General features: G+C 46.3%; 1 protein-coding gene across 4 annotated transcripts; it reads right to left on the bottom strand.

Moving 5' to 3' along the window:
• Positions 1-174: 174 nt before the first annotated feature.
• dpf3 (double PHD fingers 3) lies at positions 175-23,403 on the bottom strand. Of its 4 annotated transcripts, none has more exons than XM_067242391.1 (12): positions 23,341-23,403; positions 14,197-14,357; positions 13,095-13,202; positions 10,365-10,498; positions 9,721-9,822; positions 9,330-9,402; positions 8,778-8,819; positions 6,871-7,008; positions 6,438-6,566; positions 2,665-2,777; positions 2,278-2,359; positions 175-1,814 (listed from the first exon to the last, which is right to left on the bottom strand). In XM_067242391.1, the coding sequence occupies exons 1-12, from the start codon at positions 23,370-23,372 to the stop codon at positions 1,747-1,749; spliced, it is 1,182 nt and encodes a 393-aa protein (XP_067098492.1). In that variant the 5' UTR covers positions 23,373-23,403; the 3' UTR covers positions 175-1,746. The 4 variants fall into 4 exon arrangements, with proteins under 4 accessions (XP_067098492.1, XP_067098493.1, XP_067098494.1 ...); XM_067242392.1 differs by having other exon boundaries at positions 9,727-9,822; XM_067242393.1 differs by lacking the exon at positions 8,778-8,819.
• Between the last annotated feature and the right edge of the window lie 93 nt (positions 23,404-23,496).

Below are 23,496 nucleotides of genomic sequence, written 5' to 3'. Positions count from 1 at the left end.
AACATCTCCAGCCATACTAAACATGCAGACTAACCATTATTGAGCATATGTTCACTGAAAACATATCTCTAATATGTAGACAAAACATTCAGACGTTGAGGAACCCAAACACAGTCTACAAAACCTGATATCTGCTAAGTATTTCCACATGTACTTTAATGTGTTGTTGGGGAAACAGGTTCATAGAAGTAATGAGGTAAAATATTTATTTCAGCCCAATAAAAACCAAACAAGTAAACATCAACAAAATCATAAAATGGTTTCAAAGTACTTTAGGCAATTTTCACGAATAAAAAGAAATGATATTGAATACATTTGTTTGGGTAAGAACGTGATACAAACAGTAAGAAATGATGCTGAAAGGACTGTAAGGGAGGCTCAACAAAACACATTCAGGTTATTCACATCTAATTCTACCGCATGATTGTCTTTGGAAAAACCAATACCAAATACAAAAACACACAGAAAATACTAGTAAGACATTTCCAGTCATGGCGATGCAATTTTACTGTCTTTAAGATTTTATTTCATATTATCAAATCAAAAACAGTTAGCTAAACTTAAATAGTTGAGTTTGTCTCACACTATAAAATCTGGATTCCTTTTTTGTAGCGTTTTTTTTTTAGCTTATTGGGACTTCAAATTGACCAAATAGTCCTTGACTGTGGCATGTAGAGATACATTTGTACCAGAGGGCACGCAATCTCACAACGTACAAATATGTTTTAAAAGACAATCAAAAGGGCTTCATGAAACATTTAGTAAACATTTACTGATGCATAAAACACACATGTACAAACTTGATGCACACATATTGTACGGAGAAGTCTAAAATAATCTTAAAGACAGCATGTTGCTTGCTGAGTATAATTTTCAGATATACTTTAGAGGCCATGTAAAATCTTTATACCATTTGACAGCATCAATGGTCATGTGTAACTAACTATCCTTTTATAAGACCAGGAATTTAACAGTAGTTTAATGTTCTGAACCAAGCATTCACCCACAGTAACAGTCAATATCAGTAGGAATGCATGAATAACAGTTTATTTTTAAGTGTCCTCGGACAATTGTTTTCATAAGCACCTTACTCTCCTAGTTACCACGGTGATACAGAAACAAAGCGTGGACTGGGAATGTTGCTGAGCTTCAGAGAGAGAGAGTCATGTTAGAGCAACAAGACTCTGTGCTCTCACTCCATATGCAGCATTAATAACAGTTTGCTTTACAAATCTGGTCAAATAAGGTATTACAGAGTATCGAGTAAGTCTAAATATTAAAATAAGTCTTTCATTTTGAAATCTAATTACGCAAAGGACACAGGGGAATCTATGAATTCAAACAAACAAGTAAAACTGACTCTAACTCTCTGGTTTCAAGAAGTGTAGGTTGTGTTATACCATAAATGTTGTATCACTTATTGTGTGGAAAATACACAAACTTGTTGTAATTTGTACCTAGGTTTGGGTTCTGAATGAGCTTGTGCTACCTGATGTGTGAATTTCAGTTGAGGGGTGTGTTCTTGGATGTTTGGAGATTGGCAGGAGTTGTGAGGTAGAGAGCTGCTTGCAGATAGCCTGACTCCTGGATCAGGGGCGTACGCTGTACTCTTCCACAAGAAGCTGACAACTGGACGAAGTAAGACTAATGTCTGCCCTGAGCCTGTGATTGTGTGTATGTGCATGTGTGAGGGTGTGTGCGTGTGGCAAGAGGAATGTCCTGGTTGGTACTGGTGGTTGGCTGGTGTTAGGGCTCTTCGTAAGCTGAAGCCTTGTCCTTTAACAGAGCCAGACACAGGTGACAGCTCCAGCTCCCTAGAGAGAGAGAGACAGAGAGAGAGACAGAGAGAGAGAGTAGAGAGAGAGAGACAGAGAGAGAGATAGAGAGAGAGACACACAGAGAGAGAGAGAGAGAGAGAGAGAGAGAGAGAGAGAGAGAGAGAGAGAGAGAGAGAGAGACAGAGAGACAGAGAGACAGAGAGACAGAGAGACAGAGAGAGACAGAGAGAGTGAGACACACACAGAGAGAGAGAGAGAGAGAGAGAGAGAGAGAGAGAGAGAGAGAGAGAGAGAGAGAGAGAGAGAGAGAGAGAGAGATAGATAGAGAGACACAGAGACAGACAGAGAGAGAGAGAGAGAGAGAGAGAGAGAGAGAGAGAGAGAGAGAGAGAGAGAGAGAGCCAGAGTGAGACACAGAGACAGAAAAATAGACACCCAGAGAGCAGCAGAGAGACGTTGTCGACTGATAGGTGACCTCCCTTTCTGTGTGTCGTCTTACCTTCAGGGGGCTGGGTCATAGGAGGCTTCAGACAGTACATGTGGTACCCACGATCACAGTCGTCACAGAACAGCAGCTGGTCCTGTGGAACAGGAGCACATGGACACGTCACATCCTGTCACTCTCAGGTTGGAGGAAGTTCAATCGTTCTGTAATCAACACGTCCGGGAACGGAGGTCCTCTCCGTTCCCAAAGAAATCAATCACGTCAGCCCACATGTGCCCACGGCACATGTGTGTCTGTCGGGGCACATGTGCATCTTCTTTTTGTGTCTGGAGAAGATCGTCGTGGTAAACTAATGCCACACTGGGGTTGCATTTTGACTTCATGCGTTTGACCTGTCAATGACTCCAGCTGCTAGGTCAGCCAGCAGACTCATCCACTCACGTCATTCTCTGAGGTGCCACAGAGGCTGCAGGATTTGCACTCTATACACTGCCACTGGTAGGTCCTGACGGCCTGCATCATGTTGTCTGTGAACTGTAGACAGGTGGGGTGACCTGGGGATGGGGAGGAGAGGAGGAGACAGTTTGTTTACAGGTGTGGAAATATTTTCTTGAAATAACATGTACTTTATTCCTGACCGAGACAGATGGTTAGCTTCTCCCCTCTCCCCCCTCCCCCCACCAACTGCTCTCTCTCCTTGGTTTTTCATTCTGGTGCCAAGGTTTTTATTAGTCTCCTTCATGTCCTCTCAAAGTACAGAACAGACGTAGACTGCTGCTTCATGTAATGAATGTAACTTTCACTTAAACTTTTTGAATAGATGTTGGCAGTCTGTGTGTTTGAAAATGGCTGAACCTCGATACACACTGAATTGCAAAAAACACAAAAACCCACAAATTTTTTCCTCCACGCAGCCACATACCGTCGATCAATATCATAGTCCACAGTTGATTACAGTTTGCCGCTCCTTCAGAAAGGACAATGGATCTTTCCTGTTATTGAATACCCTCCAGTGAAAAACATTTATTTTCAAAGCTAGGGAGGCAGAATGCTAGGGCGTCTATTGAGCTCCACATTCAGGAATAAAGAGTTCTGCTGTTCTGTGGAAATTCAATACAGCCTGAAAATCATTCAAAACAAATGAACTCACAGTCCTCCCGCCTCCATGTTCTGCTGTGAGCACACGACAGGAAATTTCTCGAAAACACAATCCCATATCAAACATTTGACCAAAACACTGATTCTTAAGCCAAAGCATACAGTGTTTCAATAACACGGCTACCGTACAAGCAGAGAAAGAGAGTCCTTTTACGACTTTGCGGCCAGTGACAGAGATGCCCTCAGCACACTGCGGAGGTCACAGGTGAGTTATCACCGAGGTATCAATCGGACATTCAATAAACCATGAATCAGCTTCTAAAAGAGACGGTGTGTGCAGCCACTCCAGGCTCAGACTCGGCACTGGGCGTCCAGCCAAACCAAAATGCTTCCTCCTCCCTGTGACCTTCCAGACAGACAGACAGCTTCACTGACAAGTCTTTGTTTATAGGTGTAATGAAGATAAATGCACCCAGTGTTAAAAAGTTGGCCAGGAACACTGAGCATGCCCAGACAGACGTACGGAGAGATAGCAAACAGGAAACTGAATGTGGTGACAGTTAAATGATTTATCAATCCCAATTCATCTGCCATCTGTGTGTGGCATAAAGACAGTGTGAAACCTCAGTAACTGCTGGGTAATACCTGTATTTAATCACAGACCCAAGCCCAACCCTGTGGTTAAATGTTTGTGTTTCATCTTCCAGAAAGATTATATAAATTAAAGAAAAACTGATACCAACAAAGTCAATGGTTTTTAAGGACAGAGAGGGATGACGAAATGACGAAATGCCGACAGGCTCTTACCTCTCAGCTAACTGTCCTCACAGGCCAATGGAGCAACTCAGAGCCCAGGAACATCCCTCCCCTTGCTTCACTTTGTCCATGTAGCCATAGAGATGGCATGTCAACCAACTTTTTGTTTTGTTTGATTAAAGCTTTGCTCTCGACCTTGGTTCTTCCTTTAGTCCTGAGGCAAGGTGTTACCAAGATATTTTTTATTTTTTAGATGTATTTATTAATGTATTGATTTCCATGCAGTACAGTTTGGTCTCAGACATTAAATATATATCTTGACAGGCAAATCTGTTCAACATGAAATTGAACAAGTAGGCTAAATCCAAATGTTGACGTCAACAGTTCATGTCCATCAATCAGAATCCAGATAAAGAGCTTCTTCGCCTAGCCGCTTCCACAGAGCAGACAGCTGCTGCCAAGTCCGTTCTTGTTTCAAGATCAAAAGTTATAAATCGTTTATCAACTGAATGCATCAGCAGGCCGGGCCAGAATGGCACAGACGGTCGTCTCTCGGATGTTCCCGTGTTCCTTTCACAACAACAAAAAGTCCAAAGCAAAAACTCAAGCTGATGTCGGCAGGATAATCGGCCTCTCTCAGCTTTGTCCTTCGTCATCCGAAAAGAAAATGTCCTCCAACTCGTCGTCCTCAAAGCCGCGAAACGTGGAAGCTTCGCTGTCAGACGCGTTGCCGAACAATTCTTCAAGAACGCTCATCTTCCTGCTCGCTCTCTTCAGGCCTCGTCGTCCGGCTAACGCGAGCACACCAGATTGACAGCAACAGAAACAAGACAACAGTGTCAGGGCCTCTCCACCTCTCCCACAGCGACTCTAAACACACCAGCACACATAGCAAAGCCAGTCCCACTAAGTTTCGGTTGCAATTGCTACTTTTTTTCCCCTCTCACGGCAAAGGTGACGGCTTATGACGGCTTTGTGGATAATTTTCACCTCACAGGCCGATCGGATGAAAAAAAAAACGGAAAGCAGATCAGAGCGTCATGGAGGAAATGCGTGAGGACAAGTAGAACAAAAGAGTGAATGGTTGTGGAGGACAGGATGTTGCAGAAGCCGTCTTCTATGGCAGAACTCGTAGGAGAGAGACTTGTTGACAAGTGGACACTGAGAGGCATGCAGGATGGAAGCAGGCAGGTGTCAGTCTAGGATGCTGCACCAAGTTGGCTCTCCCCTAGGTTCATCGATAACTTCTTGATAGCTCATTGTTCATGAATAGCTCATTAATAGCTAATTTATGACATGGTTTAGTCAATCAATTAAATAGCCTATTTATGTGTGTTTATTTTACAAAACCAGCAACAAACGTCCTTCCACAAAGACAATCCCTAGTTTTCAGAGAAGCACAGTTGTCAGAGTGTGTTAAACTGTCTCCCCACACAACCCTGCTCCACTGCCACTCGCCACAACACGTCAAACCAGGCAGCCAACAAAACAAAGCGTTACACTCCAGTATCTACCGCTGCAAAGGTACAGACTCAGTCTGCCAGAACAGGAGGAACTCACATCAAGATAGCGAAAAAAGGAAGCAAAATTATTATTACAAATAAAAACAAAGATAGAAATTAAGAAATGAGATGTGTGGAGGAAAATAAAGACTGGAGAATGTTTTATAACGTATGCGCTGACTCCAAGAACAGAAGCCTGCACTTGGAGAGAGGAACCTATCTCTGTCATAACCCCTGAGCATCGACAGGGAAAGTTAGATCAGCTGAATATGTTGTCCTGAAAGAGGGTCAGTGACCTGAATCAGTCACTTAATGACCCTAAAATGGGAATAACTGTCGAAAAATCGATGTCGAAATTCATATACTTCTAAATATATCACGATAAATTCAGTATAATTCTCGCACGATCAACACATTTTCGATTTTCTGGAGGGTGAGGGATGAGGAGGCTGGAGGGGGAGGGATGAGGAGGCTGGACGGGGAGGGGTGAGGAGGCTGGAGGGTGAGGGATGAGGAGGCTGGAGGGTGAGGGATGAGGAGGCTGGAGGGGGAGGGTGAGGGATGAGGAGGCTGGAGGGTGATGGATGAGGAGGCTGGAGGGTGAGGGATGAGGAGGGTGAGGGATGAGGAGGCTGGAGGGGGAGGGATGAGGAGGCTAGAGGGTGAGGGATGAGGAGGGTGAGGGATGTGGAGGGTGAGGGATGAGGAGGCTGGAGGGTGAGGGATGAGGAGGCTGGAGGGGGAGGGATGAGGAGGCTAGAGGGTGAGGGATGAGGAGGCTGGAGGGTGAGGGATGAGGAGGCTGGAGGGTGAGGGATGAGGAGGCTGGAGGGTGAGGGATGAGGAGGCTGGACTCACCAGAGCGTCCGCAGTCGGAGCAGGACACCAGGTCCTCGGCCTGGCCGGTCTTCCGGTTGGAGTCCTGGTCCCCCAGGCAGAAGTCACAGTAGTCGTTAGGGATGATGGAACCATCTGGGCCTTTCTGAGCTGTGAGGAGACATGTTGGTTGGGTTTACTCATACTTGTACTCATCTGTAACGAATCACTGTGTAGTTATCGGTTGATTTTTGGATGGTTGAACCAATAATCTATACATGAAATAAAAGGTTACAGTCATTTTATGCCAGTATATATCAGCATGTAAAGTTTTTCACCAGGTGTTTAATCTGCAGTGTGTGCAGTATACAGCCTTCAACACATCGATGGGATCGTCACACACGGTGGAGTTACTCAATGTTTTGATGTTGTTTGACGTTGTTTTCTGTTGGCTGGTTGAGGGTCGGTCTCTTACGTTTGTGGTTGTCTGGCCGTGGTGGGGGGGACGGTGCCACCTCTTCCTCCCTCTCCTCCTCCCCCTCCTCCTCTGCCAGGTGGGTGTGGGCATAGTGGTAGCTCAGCCCCGGACGGTTCTTGTAGCGCTTCCCACAGACTGTTGACAACAGAGCCCCAAACTGTTAGAACCCGGTGTAAGATTCCAGAACATTCTAGAACACTTAAAAATGTTCTACCTATGAACCAAGAACCTGCTCAAATACAGATTGCTACCAATGCCTCCATCTAGCACGCCGAAACAGAGGTGCATGTTTTACAAGAGCTGTATTACACAGTAGGATTACAATGGTTGTAAGCCAAAACCTCAACCAGGGATCACCACACCAAACTACGCACGGACTGGGAAGCCGCTGACAAAAACACACCCAGAAACGCTGCCCTGGGCTGGCTACAGCACGGTACAGGCAGTAATGAGATCATGTGTTTGGTCTGTATTTCAGTCCAGTCTGTCTAACAGTTGAGCTCTGCTTGACGGCAAACATCCAGAAAGGAGACATCGTGAGCAGCCTGTTCTGAGCAGGGTAACAAGTTTCTGGCTGAAGCAACCTAAACAACAACCAGCAGCCAACACAGATATTAATTACCTTTTCCATCCTCATCTAATATTATTTTTGGGGGGTATATTTAAAGAATTGTCAGTGGAATTAAATCTAGCAGCTGCTGTCTCTGCTACCCTGGACCCAGGGCGTGGTTGAAAGGGTTACCTGTCAGCATGAGAACAGAGAAGGCAGGGCAGAGAGAGGAAGGAAGGAAGGCTTCTAATGAACAGCGCTTGACGTTGCCAGAGAGATGTGAACAAGATAGACATCAGATCTCAGGGTACAAGGAACAGCAGGACTCTACTCCACCAAACAGGGACATTTACTCAGTGTGTCTTTCAGAGAAGCTTTCTAGACACACACAACAAAACAGAATATCACTGAGACTGCAACAGCTAAAGGACAATACTATGAATCTAATGAACACACACATACATACATGATCAGTGATCAGGTGGGGTTGTGGTCTTCACTAAAGCATATATATTCTGTTTGAATAGACTCTTTGACATCGCAATGTATACGCTCTCTAACAACCTGAAATCCCCACAACTAACGTATAAGTTAATATTAGTTCACACAGCTATTTAATGGAGATGCTATTGAAAACCAATGCTTAAGTTCTGTGTAATGACCTTTGTGTTCGTTCATGTCTGTGAAGCCCGCAAGGCATGGCCTGTCGACGCTTGATAAAGATGTCATTCTAACACTTAAGCAGTGTTTTCATTGGTGAGGCCTGAGAGTAGCTGTTAAGAAATATAGTTTGTACACTGCAAATTGTTCTGCTTGCCAAGATTTCAAATCATAGGTCTGGAAATATAATATTTATTATCTTGTTTCAAAAATGATTTACTAGTTTATATCTTTTCATTTGTGGTATATTCTTAAGCCTACTTATTTCTAGACTGGAACCAACTTATTTTAAGATATCTTGTCGAGTAAAATTATCTGTCCATGCAGCAAGATAATTTCACTAGTATAAAGTCCTTTTCTCTTCAAATTGAGTGTTAATTTGTTGTATTTTAGCAGAAATTTTTTGCAGTGTATCTATTAATGCACTACCCAGAGTACACTGGTGCTTGAAAACCATTCATCCACAGCAATGTGCTAGCATACGGGCACACAGTGTTGTTAGTGACATGCAAGCTTTCTCTGATTTCACAGTCGACGCTTAAGCAGTTACAAAGTGCACGGAATTAAGCGGAAAAGTAGCTGCAGACAAGATCAAACCAGCCACAGAGCAACAGCAGCCCGTGGTAAACCAGCCTGGTGATTAGCACAGCCCAGCATTTCCCTAAAGAGACAAGAGGGCGACATGTCCAGATACCTGAGTCAGCGGATTTTGAGTTATGCTTTTGTTTGTTTCTGTCTGGAACAGAGGGAGAGACAAAGGCAAACGGGAGTTGGGGGGGAAACAAAGAGAGAAAAAGAAACAAAACACAAAAGTGAGTGAGTTTTCTTTTCATTCAGAGGCTACTTCCAGACCATGAGAGAACAGTCCTGTGTGTCTCTCCACCGTGAGGAGCTGTGAGCTGGGCTAGTCCAGCCATGAGCCCTTCCTCCTTCCTCCTGCGTGGGGGAGAAAGAGAGCTGCTCTCTGCTCCGAAGGAAAACAAGAGGAGCATTGATCTGATGCTAATGGTTGCAGATGACCTTTTTACATAGAAGGGTTGTAGAGAGTGGTTCTTGTCGTGTATGCATGGAAGGGTAATGGACTGGTCAGGAAAGCCCTGCGGTGGGGATCTTGGTCAGATCTTTGCGCCATTAGGATGTGCTTCATTAGGCCTGCTCCTTCTGATTTCAAGACTTACGTGACCTAAATAACCTTGGAACCACACGATGACCTCACAATGCATATCTTCAAGATGTATTTTCTTACTGTCACAGACGTAAGGTTTGTCCTGGTCGTCGTTGGCAACCGCCTCTGTCCTCCTCCGACCAGAACCTCGACCCTGGAGATGAAGACAAACACACGAGGATGATGAGGAAGACAAGACTACACACTGGGCCTTCTGCCCTGCCTCTCCTTCTCTCTCTGTGTCTCTCTGTGTATATCTCTTTCTCTCTCTGTGTCTCTCTATGTATATCTCTCTCTCTGTGTCTCTCTGTGTATATCTCTTTCTCTCTCTGTGTCTCTGTGTGTATATCTCTTTCTCTCTTTATATATCTCTCTATATCTCTTTCTCGTTCTGTCTATCCATCTATTTATCTATATACAGTAGTGTGTAAACTGAACACACAAACTCAGAAACCCACAAACCCACACGCACACTCACTCTGCCTTTGTTTCTGTGCTTCCTCTTTGGAGTGTCCACTTCAAAGTCCTCGTCGTCATGGAAACCGTCCCCGTTCTCGTCGGCTTCCAGGACCCTCTGAGCGAGCAGTAGTGGAGAGGAGGAGGCAGAGGGGTTGATATTTCATACCTTCCACATACCAAGACCATTCTCTCTTTGTTTCCTTTCAGTAAAGGTGTGACCACATGAAAGGATTTTGGAAAAAAAAGACAGTATGATGATGAACCCCCTCTCCCTCATGGGTGACCTGTGCCATTGGGTGACCCCCCCTGTAGGTGGCCTGTGCCACTGGGTGACCCCCCCTGTAGGTGGTCTGTGCCATTGGGTGACCCCCCCTGTAGGTGGCCTGTGCCACTGGGTGACCCCCCCTGTAGGTGGTCTGTGCCATTGGGTGACCCCCCCTGTAGGTGGCCTGTGCCACTGGGTGACCCCCCCTGTAGGTGGCCTGTGCCACTGGGTGACCCCCCCTGTAGGTGGTCTGTGCCATTGGGTGACCCCCCCTGTAGGTGGTCTGTGCCACTGGGTGACCCCCCCTGTAGGTGGTCTGTGCCACTGGGTGACCCCCCCTGTAGGTGGCCTGTGCCACTGGATGACCCCCCCCTGTAGGTGGGCAGTGGTACCTGGATCTCCAGAAGGGTTTCCTCCTCCTTGCTCATGTTGCTCTTCTTCTCCAGCAGCCCCTCTCCTCTCAGCAGGGCCTCCAGGGCTGTCGCCTCCCCAGGAGGGGCCTCCCGCTTTGGGGCCAACTCGGCCTCTGGTGGAGGGTTGGATGGAGGGGAGGGGACGGTGATGGGGGGGGGGGGGGGGGGTGGAGAAAGAGGAGATTAAGAAAAAGCCACAGAGAGGGGAGTATAGAGAAGGCAGGTGTGCCCAACAACAGAATACATCAGACTGCCCTTCAGTGTGTGTGTGTGTGTGACCCCCGACTCGGCACCATGAAAAGCTGAAGCCGACCAGGTGGCACACATGAAAGGGGTGGATGAAGAAGAGGTGAAGAGGACAGGAGGATGAGAGAGGGGGAGAGACTGGTCTGGCCCTCTGTTGTTTTCCTTCCTGTTTGTTTTTCATCAAAGCTACAGGGATCAAGACCTCTCCAGCTCCAGAACCCTCTCTCTCTATCATCTTCTCTTTCTCTCCCACCCCCCTCCTCCCCTCTCTGAACATCTCTCTTTCTGTCACACTCTCTCATTCATTCTCTTTATCTGTCCTTTACACACTCTCTCCGTTTCTATGAGTCTTTTTCTTTCATTTCCGTAGAGATAAACTCGGAGGAGTGAGTAAAGCTTCTCCCTTGCCTTGGGTTTGTAATAAAAGAGGATGAAGGGAGGACGTGAAGAGAAAGGGTATGAGGGAGGGAGGGAGGGAGGGAGGGAGGGAGGGAGGGAGGGAGGGAGGGAGGGAGGGAGGGAGGGAGGGAGGGAGGGAGGGAGGGAGGGAGGGAGGGAGGGAGGGAGGGAGGGAGGGAGGGAGGGAGGGAGGGAGGGAGGGACAGGAGGATAGACTTGAGGGAGGTAGCTCCAGAGACACTAAGCCTTTGTTATGAGGAGCAGAGTCATAACTGATATACCTCCGTCTCCCCTCTAACCCCTCCCTTCATCGCTCCATGCCTTCTCTTCCTCCTCTCTCTTTGTGTCTGCGTAGGCAGGTTGTCTTGACTGTCACTAACCAGACACATGCCCAGCCACTCCCCCTTCCATCCCTTTCCCTACCCCTCTCTCCTTTCACCCCTTTGCTATCCCCCTCCCTTCCACCCCCATTCCCACTCACCCCTGCCCCATTCTTCCTCCTCCGCTTATCTCCTTCCCCCCTCCTTCACCCCCCCCCCCCAACCCCCTCCAGCCCCCTGGGATAGGGGGAGGGAAGTAGAGCAGAATGTAGTGCAGAGCCAATGAGGTAGCTACAGATTACTCACGCAGATTACTAACCTAAACACACACACGAACAGTCTCAAGACCTATTGTATTGATGAAAACACCAAAATGTGCGTTTCTGATTTGGTCCGGTACATATCAGTAATAAAGGTACCGGTGCCATATTAGCACCGGGTTTCGGTACCCAACCCTACTGAACAGCTAACCAAAAAAGAGAGGGAAGCATTCGCAGTGTTGATAAATATACTGTTTACATCGGAGGAATAGAATAGAAGTAAATTCAATTGAATAAAAAAGTCAGAGACACAATTCTTATCTCCACTACATGCTAACATTTTGTGAATCTTCTGGGGAGTTTTTCTTGAAAATGACTCCCTCCCTTTTCTTGGCTGACTGTGTTCTTGGTCACAGCTGTAGTATTGAGTTGCGGCTGGAGAAGCCAGAAAAACAATGGAGATGGAAGGCTCAGACACAGACTTGCCTTTCTTCCTCCCCCTTATCAGGTTCCTGGCAGGGGCATTCCTTCACTAGTCCTACCCTTAATACAAACACGTCCACACGCTCACACACATGCCACACAAACACATCTACACACTAACACACAATCCACATAACACACTCACTAACACCCAAACCACTCAAACACACTCACACACACATATCCTTTCACTTCATAGGGCTCACTTACATTCTAATGCTGCATGGACAAATGATTAAAGGGGCCCAGTTAGGGTGCTTCTGTTCTGTAGCTAAGAGTGTGTGTGTGTGTGTGTGTGTGTGTGTGTGTGTGTGTGTGTGTGTGTGTGTGTGTGTGTGTGTGTGTGTGTGTGTGTGTGTGTGTGTGTGTGTGTGTGTGTAGTAGTAGTAGAGAACAGAGAGAGAATGCATTGATTCAGGAAGAGAGTGAACCTGGATACCAAGAAAGAGAGAGGCTAACCAAAGCCAGATGGCCAGAAAGGGAACAATATAACTCCACTGTAGAGCCTGTAGTGTGTGTGTGTTTGTGTGTGTGTGTGTGTGTGTGAACAGTGCAAGGGAAAATAGTATAAAATGTAAACAATATAGAGTGAGTGAATGATCTTTAGATGAGAAGGGAAGTGAATAATGTCCAAATGGGTTGTGTATCAATGTTTGTTTGTAGAAACTCTTATTTATAGGTAGGATATTGCTGAGAGCATGAAGGTGGTACTCTCTGGGTGATGTAGGTAGGAGGGCTGTAGATGTAGGGTTGGTCGTGGCTAGCATCTGGATGATGTAGGTAGGAGGGCTGTAGATGTAGGGTTGGCTAGCGTCTGGGTGATGTAGGTAGGAGGGCTGTAGATGTAGGGTTGGCTAGCGTCTGGGTGATGTAGGTAGGAGGGCTGTAGATGTAGGGTTGGCTAGCGTCTGGGTGATGTAGGTAGGAGGGCTGAAGATGTAGGGTTGGCTAGCGTCTGGGTGATGTAGGTAGGAGGGCTGAAGATGTAGGGTTGGTCCTACCGAGTCTGAGCTCACACAGGCGTAGCTGGGGATCAAGAGGAGGGTGCAGACGCCTTTTCTTCCTCCAGAAGCGTGCGGGGTAGGTGTACATCTGTCCTGCAGCCTGACCTGAACACACAAGCACAAACACACAGCGTACACACAGGCACACACACACACACACAAGAAGAACATTAACAACCATTGGGGAGAAGCCATGTGTCAAAACGTACACTGACATTCTTATAAAACATCTGTACATGTGTAGGCCTCCATTTCCGGATGTTTGATAGTACCTGTGATATTTCAGTGCTATGTTTATGGCATGGCTGTGTCTGTGTATATATTTTATATCTGGTCTCTGGACAAAGAAATGAGAGTCATTGGGTTGTATCCCGGCAGAATCTGTTTAGCATTCATCTTACATCTGGAACATCTGACCATATGTCCCACCTTGTCCCATGAAAGGCTGAGAGAGAGAGAGAGAGAGAGAGAGAGAGAGAGAGAGAGAGGAGAGAGAGGGAGAGAGGGAGAGAGAGAGAGAGAGAGGGAGGGAGACAGAGAGACAGAGAGAGAGAGAGAGAGAGAGAGAGAGAGAGAGAGAGAGAGAGAGAGAGAGAGAGAGAGAGAGAGAGAGAGAGAGAGAGAGAGGGATAAACCCAGAATATGTATATAATGAAACTGAGGTTTGCCCACAAAGTACAGGGTGTGGCCCCAGGGCTGAGCATGTGAGATGAAGTCTATTTGTGTTCAGCTCTTTATTGAGCATATTGTTCCCCTTGTCTGGGTGACCCAGATGTGCTGATTGCATGCATAGGTCTGTGTCTGTCTCAGACTCATTCCGAAAGACAAGAAGGGCATGTTTACAATAGAGGGGGTACAAAAAGGAGCACAGAGGCCGATTCAGTCGTCTGAATATCTGGAAAGAGTTGTTTCCTTATTCTGTTCTGTCTGTCCATCCATCATTTTACTGAAACACACAAACCTCATCTTTTTCATCCAGAAAAAAGCTTCTGGTTGCTTTTGACCATGCAAAAATGAATATGAATTAATTGTTCCCGCCTTCCTTCCTGTCTGCAATGCTGAACCCCCTCCAGCCTGTCCCCACTGCAGTACCACCTACCTGGCTGTCGGTGGCGCTGTTCCATCCAGATGTAGCAGTTGTTTTGGGCCACCCCTGTCTGAGAGTCCAGGAAGGGCATGCGGACACTTCGCTCGGCGCAGAGACGGGCATTGTAGCTGCGACAGTGCTCAATGGCCTCTCTGTAGAACTGGTCCCCCAGTCTGGGGAGAGAACAGACACATAAAAGACAGGATTAGCTTCATTTAACCGGGCTAGGTTAGCATTAGCATGACTGCTGGTGAACAGACACACAACAGACAGGATTAGCTTCCTTTAACCGGGCTAGGTTAGCATTAGCATGAGTACTGGTGATCTCCACTGAAGTTAGCTCACAAACGATATATTGGTTGTGCTTACAAGGACGTGGATTGATGACTTCTATGCTGCTGCTGAACCACATTCCCGTCAGCTGAATGCTAACGTTGTTTAAGTGTTTATTAGCATGCAGAGTTACACCCAGCATGTACGGTCTAACTGCATCAATCAGCAGAGGTCAGTCAGACGCTGGCTCAGTCCCAGTCCTCTGGTTACACAAACATACACTCAAACTATGAACGTACAGAAGTACATGCCACTGGGGACAGCTCATAAGTAGCTGGCATTTGACTGCAGATCAAGAGGTTTCATGGTTTGAAACCCCCCTTATCTAAAGTAAGTCACTTTAGATAAAAGTGTCTCCTGACTTAAGACAATTTGATGGAATGTTCTGCATATGAAAGAATGCTGTGTCAGCATTGTCACGTTTAGGAATCTAATGAGTAGTCAGTGTCCACAGTTCCGTCCACATGCATGATCCCCCCTCACTGGGGACTGTGATAGCAGGGGGTCCTAAAGACTCTCTAGATGGGCCTCAGTGGATGACTGTCGGGGTGTCCCCTCCACTGCCTGATCAGAAGTGATGGGTCCTGCCCAGTGCTGATGATGAGACACAGAAATGTGAGGAATGCCTGCCTGGACAAAGACCAGAGCTCTCTGGCCACACTCTGCCCTACAAAGAGGTATACTGTTCACTGAGGGATGATGGAGAGAGGAGAGGAAAGGGGGCATGAGGGGAGGGAGGGAGGGAAGGGGTAAGTGAAGTAGCAGGGTTAGTAAAGAAAACGGACTGAGTAGAAAGATTGTTGACGCTGAATAGAGGACGACCTAAATGCTGTGGCAACATACACAATCTTGGCTTTCATGAAGGAGATGGTGAACAATGATTGTGAGTGTATGCTGACTTTGCTTATAAACCACAGGCATTGAACTGACCACAGAATCAAAGTTTATCAGCTGTGTTTTCTCACATGTGTTTATCCGGCTACCGGCACTGATCTGACATGGCATCCAGTGTGTTTCTGCAACAGACCACAATTACAGCACTGCAGTCTAGTCAAACTCTTCACTGGAGAACAACAGATCACTTCCCAATGGCTGAAATGGAGCAAGCTATTTAAAGGCATCATTACAATAATCAATCTCTCTTGAAATTCAAGAGAGTTTGTGGTCCACCAGTACTGGTCTCACGAATAACAATACAGCATGCAGTGTTACATGTTTCTCAGTCACCGACCTGCAGGAAGTACCGGCACCTATCTTTAATAGGACAGTACACTATCACTGGCATCATTAACAGTTACTGTAAGAGACCCAGGCAGGCAATAGGTAAGGTTCCGTAGCGACCTGCTAAATGTCGCAAAAGAATTCAGTGGAGAAGGGATAATACGGGTATTTGTTTGAAGAGTACATAAGATGTCACAACATCATGTTGATAAGAGCATATCAGAGAATATCATCAACAGTCGGAGCTCAACCTCCATCACAGATGTCAGTGTTCCTGTTCTAGAGGAGTACTGGCTTGATGAGGGAAGATAAGCCGGAAGTAAACTCAACGAGACATTGTAATAAGGTGGTAACATGGTGTAGACTGGAGACTGGAGGTGCGTAGTGACAGAAGGAGTACGGGGTTTTGTAAAATATATATTTTTGTATGTTATATAATTATATCATCTCAACAGGTCACTTTCTTGTCCTTTAGCTTTTCTTTTCCACCTCCATATTGTTTTTCAACTACTCCCTTACTTTTCCTCTTACCGCCTACCTCTCCTTCCCTCCCTCCCTTCCATCGTCACCCCCTCCCCCTCCTTGTCATCCTATATTCCCTGCACATATCTGTCCCACTTCGACAATCATCCGTGTGTGGAATGCCCTAGGCTGCTTGATAAACTCTTACATAAGGATAGAGGAACAGAGCACATCAGAGCACAATCCACTGTGTGTGTGTGTGTGTGTGTGTGTGTGTGTGTGTGTGTGTGTGTGTGTGTGTGTGTGTGTGTGTGTGCGTGTGTGTAAACCAGGAAGAAAAACAGAAATGAAAGACAGAGAATGGGAGAGAGATTTTGAGTGCGCCATCACAACTAGTTGTCCTTATGTCTGAAGTATGTGACAGGGAAAGTACCCTGGAGTCCCTTTACCTCAAGCTGAGCACACAGTTGTTGCCATGCGTTACCATCCCATTAAGGTTGTGTGCCCCTGATGGCGTTGATGGGGTTATATAAGAAAAGCTTTTGCATGTTAGGGAACACTTTCCTCTCAGGGAACAGTTTCCTGGACACTGATGGAATCTGGTGTGTGTGCATGCGTGTGATTGTATGTGTGTGTGTTTGGGGGTTGTGTTGCAGATAGAGATTGGAGGAGATGAGAGGAGATTATAAGGTCATTTTGAGGGAGCTAGACATGACTGTCATGTCATCTGTTTCTGATGTCTGTTTCTGAATTTACAAACCTTGAATTTTTGGATCTGATTTTTATATATATATTGAAATAAAGGCAAAAATAAACTATAGGGCTCTCAAGTCTCATGCATTCAACGTGATAATTCCGTGATAACTAAAACCGTACCATCAAAATCTAAAATCCTTACTCGCATCCCTACTCCTGGTACAGTTAAAGCATTATTTTTCTTCACGAAAATGCCATCAAGATTCAAATGCTCTGCTCTTTTCAGACCTGGAATGCAGACACAGACACTGATTCAGTGATTGCTGAGAAGCCAGTGGAATGTTTTCATATAAACAGAGTTGAAATGTCCAAGACAGTCGGGCTAATTTTAGGCACCCCCATGCTCCTATAGGGGAGAGGAGAGAGTTAAACAGCAATACTTTATATCTGCCAAAGAGTCCACTTTATGTGTTTATCCTAACAAACCTCTCTCTCTCATACTTAGTCTCTCTCTCTCTTTCCTCTTTATTCATACATCCGCCTCTTTTATCTCTTTCTGTCTTGTCCCTGCATCATCCCCCCACCACACACACACACACACACACACTCACAGTACACTTCCCTTCTCTCTCCTCTTGAACGTGAAGGGCCCTCACAAGTCACAGGTGCCTATGAATAATGGACCAGAGGCTTTTCATTGGACGGGTTATGTTCTAATTGCATTCCATATGCATGACACTTTGCTAATAGCTTGCACTCACAATGAAGGGTTATAAATACATCATGAATATTCAGTTGTGTAGACCTACTGCCCCTGAGCCCGCTATTGAGAACAGACAGGAACAAAGGGTTCCAGTTAAATAACAGAAATTTATAGACTTTGGTCTATAAATCAGTGTATGTGTGTGTGTGTGAGAGTGTGTGTGTGCGTATCTTCTATTCACACACACCAGTCTATTTTCATTGGAATACATGAAAGGTGTGGAGGAAGACACTCCACAGGGATAAAAGTAAAGAACATCCATCAACACCTCCTGCATTTCAAACATCCATATCCTCCTCACCTTTCCCCTCTCCTCAGCCCTCCTCCCCTCATGTCCTCTCCTCACCCCTCCTCCCCTCATGTCCTCTCCTCACCCCTCCTCCCCCATGTCCTCTCCTCACCCCTCCTCCCCCATGTCCTCTCCTCACCCCTCCTCCCCTCATCCCCTCTCCTCACCCCTCCTCCCCTCACCCCCTCTCCTCACCCCTCCTCCCCTCACCCCTTCTCCTCACCCCTCCTCCCCTCACCCCCTCTCCTCACCCCTCCTCCCCTCATCCCTTCTCCTCACCCCTCACCCCCTCTCCTCACCCCTCCTCCCCTCATCCCTTCTCCTCACCCCTCCTCCCCTCACCCCCTCTCCTCACCCCTCCTCCCCTCATCCCTTCTCCCTCACCCCTCCTCCCCTCAACCTCCCTCCTCACCACTCCTCCCCTCCCCTGTCCTCTCCTCTATAGCAGCAACTGTACAGCTACAAGACCTGCCTCATGCCTTCAACACTGTCACAGCTTGCTGGCCTACAGGCTGTGAGGACATGCCTTCTATGAGCTCCTAAACCTAAACAAACACACGGTGATAACGAGCTGCTTGTGTAAACTGAGGATGAGAGGGAAGTAGGGCAAGTGTCAGCAGAACAAGTCAACGACTGACTTAAACCAAGTGAGTAAGAACACTTAGGCAGAGTCGTGTTGTGTCCTAATACACAGGAAGCTATAAGAGCAAACATCTATCACAGCCAACTGTGTGTGTGTGTGTGTATGTGTGTGTGTGTGTGTGTGCAAGTCTGTCTCAGCATTCTCAGCACACGCACATTGACGCACATCTACATCACATGCTTCTTACTGTAATCCCATTGACAATATGTATTAGCAATGGTTGTAAAGGTGAAAGAAAAGGGCACACACGACTGAGAAGAATAGAGGGACAAGGCTGTGAAGGGGAAAACCAAGGAGACCAGGCGTGCTGGACAGAGGCGTTTAAGCCAACAGGGTTCAGCAATGTGCTCCTTAACATCTGTGCCAGTTTAATATTACGACCTGGGTCAATCCAAAGACACAGGGAGAATGTTGCTCCTTTAACTTTAACGGAGTCAGATGGCTGAGCGGTTAGGGAGTCGGGCTAGTAATCTGAAGGTTGCCAGTTCGATTCCTGGCCGTGCCAAATGACGTTGTGTCCTTGGGCAAGGCACTTCACCCTACTTGCTTCGGGAATGTCCCTGTACTTACTGTAAGTCGCTCTGGATAAGAGTGTCTGCTAAATGACTAAATGTAAATGTAAAATGTAACTCTGTTTACAGAGTTCTCTCAAGGACAACATCAAACTCCATGATGGAGTCATGGCATCTACACGTCCAGCCGACGGGCTCTCACTGTTCAACAGGAACGAACCCAACAACTGCTGCTAATTCAGTTGGAGGTGGGGCCATTTTCCTGACTGGTGTTTACAACTCAGATCCTCAATTAGATTAACTGGTCAGATATCTATACACTCTCTCCCTCTTTCTCTCTCTTTGCAGTTCTGCTGTACACAGTATACAGTGTATATATATGTGTGTGTGTGTCTAGTAGGAAACTATAGTGAACAGAGCCAAACTGCGCTTAAAGCCCAGAAGAAGGGCTCAGTCAGATTAGTGTGGAAGTTATGATATCAGCCTTCTGCTGGAGACGCCCCACTGTCCTGCACAAAAACAGCCCGGCAGAGTAGCTTCGTCGTGGGTTGGGATAGGCTCTGAGGCCCCCTCCCTCCAGCTGGGGACAGGAGAGACGCAGGAGCAGAGGAGAGGGGAGGGGAAAGGGGAGTTTGGGGTGAGGACAAGTCTACATGAGGCTTTGTAGGCCGCAGGGAGGGAGGGAGAAAGAGGAGGAGGAGACTGAAGTTAGAGGAAGAGAGGCAGTATGGAGGACGGGGGGAGGAGAAAGGGAAGGAGGTTTTACGGACCAAGGTCATGTTCTCCCTGACCCTGACATCACCCCCCACCACCACCACCACCATACACACAGGCACACAGGAACAAGTAGAAAGGTAGAGTGAGTGAAATAGAGAGGAAAGTGTGTGGTAAATGATCACTCTAGCTTTGTGAGGACTGAGATAAAACTGAGAGATAGTTACAGATACGGTTGATGCAGGCTGGTGTACTAAATGTGTTTTTTTTCTTTCTTCTGGATTTCAAGACGGCACAGCGCGTGGGGGGGGGGGGGGGGGGGGCAAAAAAACTGTCCCTACACCATGTGCAATATATCTCTGTTCATACACATGTGCACATTCCTTTTCTCTCTTCCCCCTCACACTCCCAAACACACTGGTCGGCTCTCAGCCACAGATACATACGCCAGGTCCATGTGCAGCACAGGAAAAGGGATTGATCACTCCATGGAGTCTCCCTATAAAATTCTTCCTGGCCATTTGAAATTCCCAAAGCCTTGAAAAACATTCCTGGCCATTTCCCACAGCCCGGAAAAACAAAGCCCAGGGATTGCCCCCCGTGTTGGGAGTGCAGTGTGTGTGAACACTCACGGAGCACATCCTACCAGACAGACAATCCCCCTCACCATCACTCACTCACTCGCTCTCTCTCAGTCACGCAAATGGGGGATGGGGAGCAAGCTACCCACCCCACCCCCCCACCCCCAACACACACACCCCTTGTACAATCCACCTCTCTTTGCCCGCCCCCCAGATCTCAACCAGTAAAGCCATCTCTGCTATTCCCACCTGAACCCCTCATCTTTATTCAACACCAAACCTAAAAGAAAACACTGAGGCAACCACAACAAAGAAACAGTGCACATGTGATTGTAAACGGCGCTGTCTTATGTTATAGACATGTTACGATACAGCAGAACGTTTGATGCCATTACCCTTGCTGACATGCTGCCTGGTCTTACTTCAGAAGCAGGTCTGTACCTAAACAGATCCTGCAGAAATTAAATGTGAAGATAATGGGATAAACATGCATGAGCAGAGCAGAATATGCAGGGCCAGACAGTCTCTGATGACATCTGCTTTTGAGTTGTATTCACGTGAGACAAGCTGAGAGTAGGGCTATTACCCTGTCCTTACTTGCATGTAAATGACTCACCGCAAGAGTCCCTCTCGCCTGTACCAAACACAGTCAGAAACACAAAGGATTCACAGAGATGATTTCCCTTGTTCTCCCTTTTTGCCTATTGGGACCATAACCTACTTGGATGGGATGGGACAGTGTGTGTGTGTGTGTGCTAATGCTGCTCTTGCCCTGGTAACCCCCCTGTATGTGTCTGTTTATGCTGCCCTTGCCCTGATGACCCTCCCCCCCCCCCCCCCCCCCCCCCCAATAGATTTTCGGGGGTTTTGAAAACTAGGCGTCAGGGAGAGGAGGGGTAACAGGGGGATCCTGTAAGTAGCAGATGGGGCTCTTTCCTTCCCTCTCTCTCTCCTTCCCTCTCTCTCTCCTTCCCTCTCTCTTCTCTTTTTATCACTCCACTTCTCTGTGCATCTCTCAACAGATGGACCCAGGATGATGTTAGGACACCGCTAATCTCCAGATCTCAAAACTCCCCCTTTACACACACACATGCACGCATACTGTACAAATATACACACACAAACATCCTCCCCCCCTGCTTCCTTTAACAGAAATACAAACACATCTAAGTGCTTATGTTCCTGCATTTTTCTTTTTTTTTGCAAGACTTGCTAAGCAGATGCATGGAAGTGACTATCCCCTTCAGTGAAATTAAATGTTGCTAAATCATGCTGCGACCAAAGGAAGAAATAAAACTGATTCGGACACATCACCATGACAGAGGACTCCAGACAGTAATCTGTCTGAGTGTGTTTACAAGTGACCTTCCCTCACAGACACAGGCTCGGAATTCCCTGGTAGTTGCAATACAGACGAACAAAAATCACATTCCTTCTTCTAATACTCCTACCTTGAGGCTTTGGGAAGAGTGGCGAACATGAGAAGCAGGGTTGTTTTTTAGTCAAGACTGCAATTTAAACAGAGCACTTCATTTTATTATTTGGCTGTTTGCCAGAAGGCAACTTGGTTCCCCTGGTTCTCCAGACGTCTAGAGACCTACACAATGAGACCAGGATGTGAGGAGCTCAGCTCAACAGTCCTGTTAACAGGTATAACAGAACAAGCTGCCTGAATACAAATATGATACCTCATGGAGAAACCGAACCCAACTGGAACCACCGTTCAACAATAGTGACCAGATTTTGCGTCAGATGGTGATGGCACATTTAGTGTCTCCCTTTCTGTCTTCACGCAAAATAATCTACTTTTCTTTGAATGCGAGAACGTATCCTTTGAAGAGTAGGCCGATCATGCTGAATGTGACCTATGGCGGTAAACATCTAACACTTGATGCTTTCTCCCTAACATGATGCAGCTTCGAACACAGCACAGTACGTACGTGTAACTATGCGAAATGAACAGCACTCATGAGGCCAAAAGACAACATGTTGACATTGTCAAACTGAAAGTATATCAGTGAAAGCCAGGAATGCGGCTTGGATTTACGACCACTTCCACAATAGATTGGGTGATAGCGGGACAACCCTCGCTACATTCCAGGACGATTGACGAGGATAAATAATCCTACTGTCTAATGATGTCGTAGAGTAAAACTCATAGCGATCACAGCTGAGAATCCCCAGGCTTATCATGTTGTCAGCAGTAATTTGACATAAGTCAAAACGCAAGAGATAATTGCAAAGGTGTTCAACACTTCAAGATCTCTTGGAAAAAACTCAAATGTCTGACTTAAGTGATTAATTTGCAAGTGAACGCAAAGTAGAGATTGTAGACTACAGTAGGCGATTTAAATCGGTAAATTACATTTTCGGTTATGTGCCGATAGAAACAATGTGTGAAGCAGCTGTTTCTTACATGAGAACTGCTTTAAGTGTGTTGTTGATCTTTCAACAACAGCGTTTCCATGACCGACCTCACCAGATTGAACTACGCGCTAAATATGAAGGCTAATTCCACAATGAGATGTTTTCCAATACTTCACACATAACGCGCCTAATACTTCAAACTATACCCTGCAAAAACTTTTAAGTAGAACTTGCTTCACTATGTAAGCTACTAAAACCATATGCAGAATGAATTGCAGCGCAGAATGTGAGCATGAGAAAATAAATGTGTCCCGTAGCTTTGCGCATGATTGTGGGTGCTTGTTCTGAATAATTTGTTCAGACTAGGCTAATGAGCTCCAACATGATTTGAATTTACGAAAACTTGTAATTGTCACACTCCGTGTGAGATTGATAAAGAATACATAATAGCAAATTAATTCTCCATGTGTCTATAAAAATCACACAAAAAATATTTTCTATGTACGCATTCGTTGCATGCAATAAAAATAAAGAGCCTTGAAAATATTAATGCTAGAATTCCCAAATCTACTTACGAACTCAGAGGATTCTGAATGACAGTCGCCATTTTGCTGCTGGACTGTAACCCAATATTCCAAATCTCGGTGCAGTTTTGGACCACTATGAAAAAATTACCGATACGGTCCTAGGCGTCCCGCTGCTCAACCAATACAATGACAGTATACAGAAAT

Source organism: Osmerus mordax, chromosome 8 (assembly GCF_038355195.1).
Source record: "Osmerus mordax isolate fOsmMor3 chromosome 8, fOsmMor3.pri, whole genome shotgun sequence".
Classification (NCBI taxonomy): domain Eukaryota; kingdom Metazoa; phylum Chordata; class Actinopteri; order Osmeriformes; family Osmeridae; genus Osmerus; species Osmerus mordax.
The sequence above is the reverse complement of the archived record's forward strand: the minus strand, read 5'-3'. Positions and strand labels throughout refer to the sequence as shown.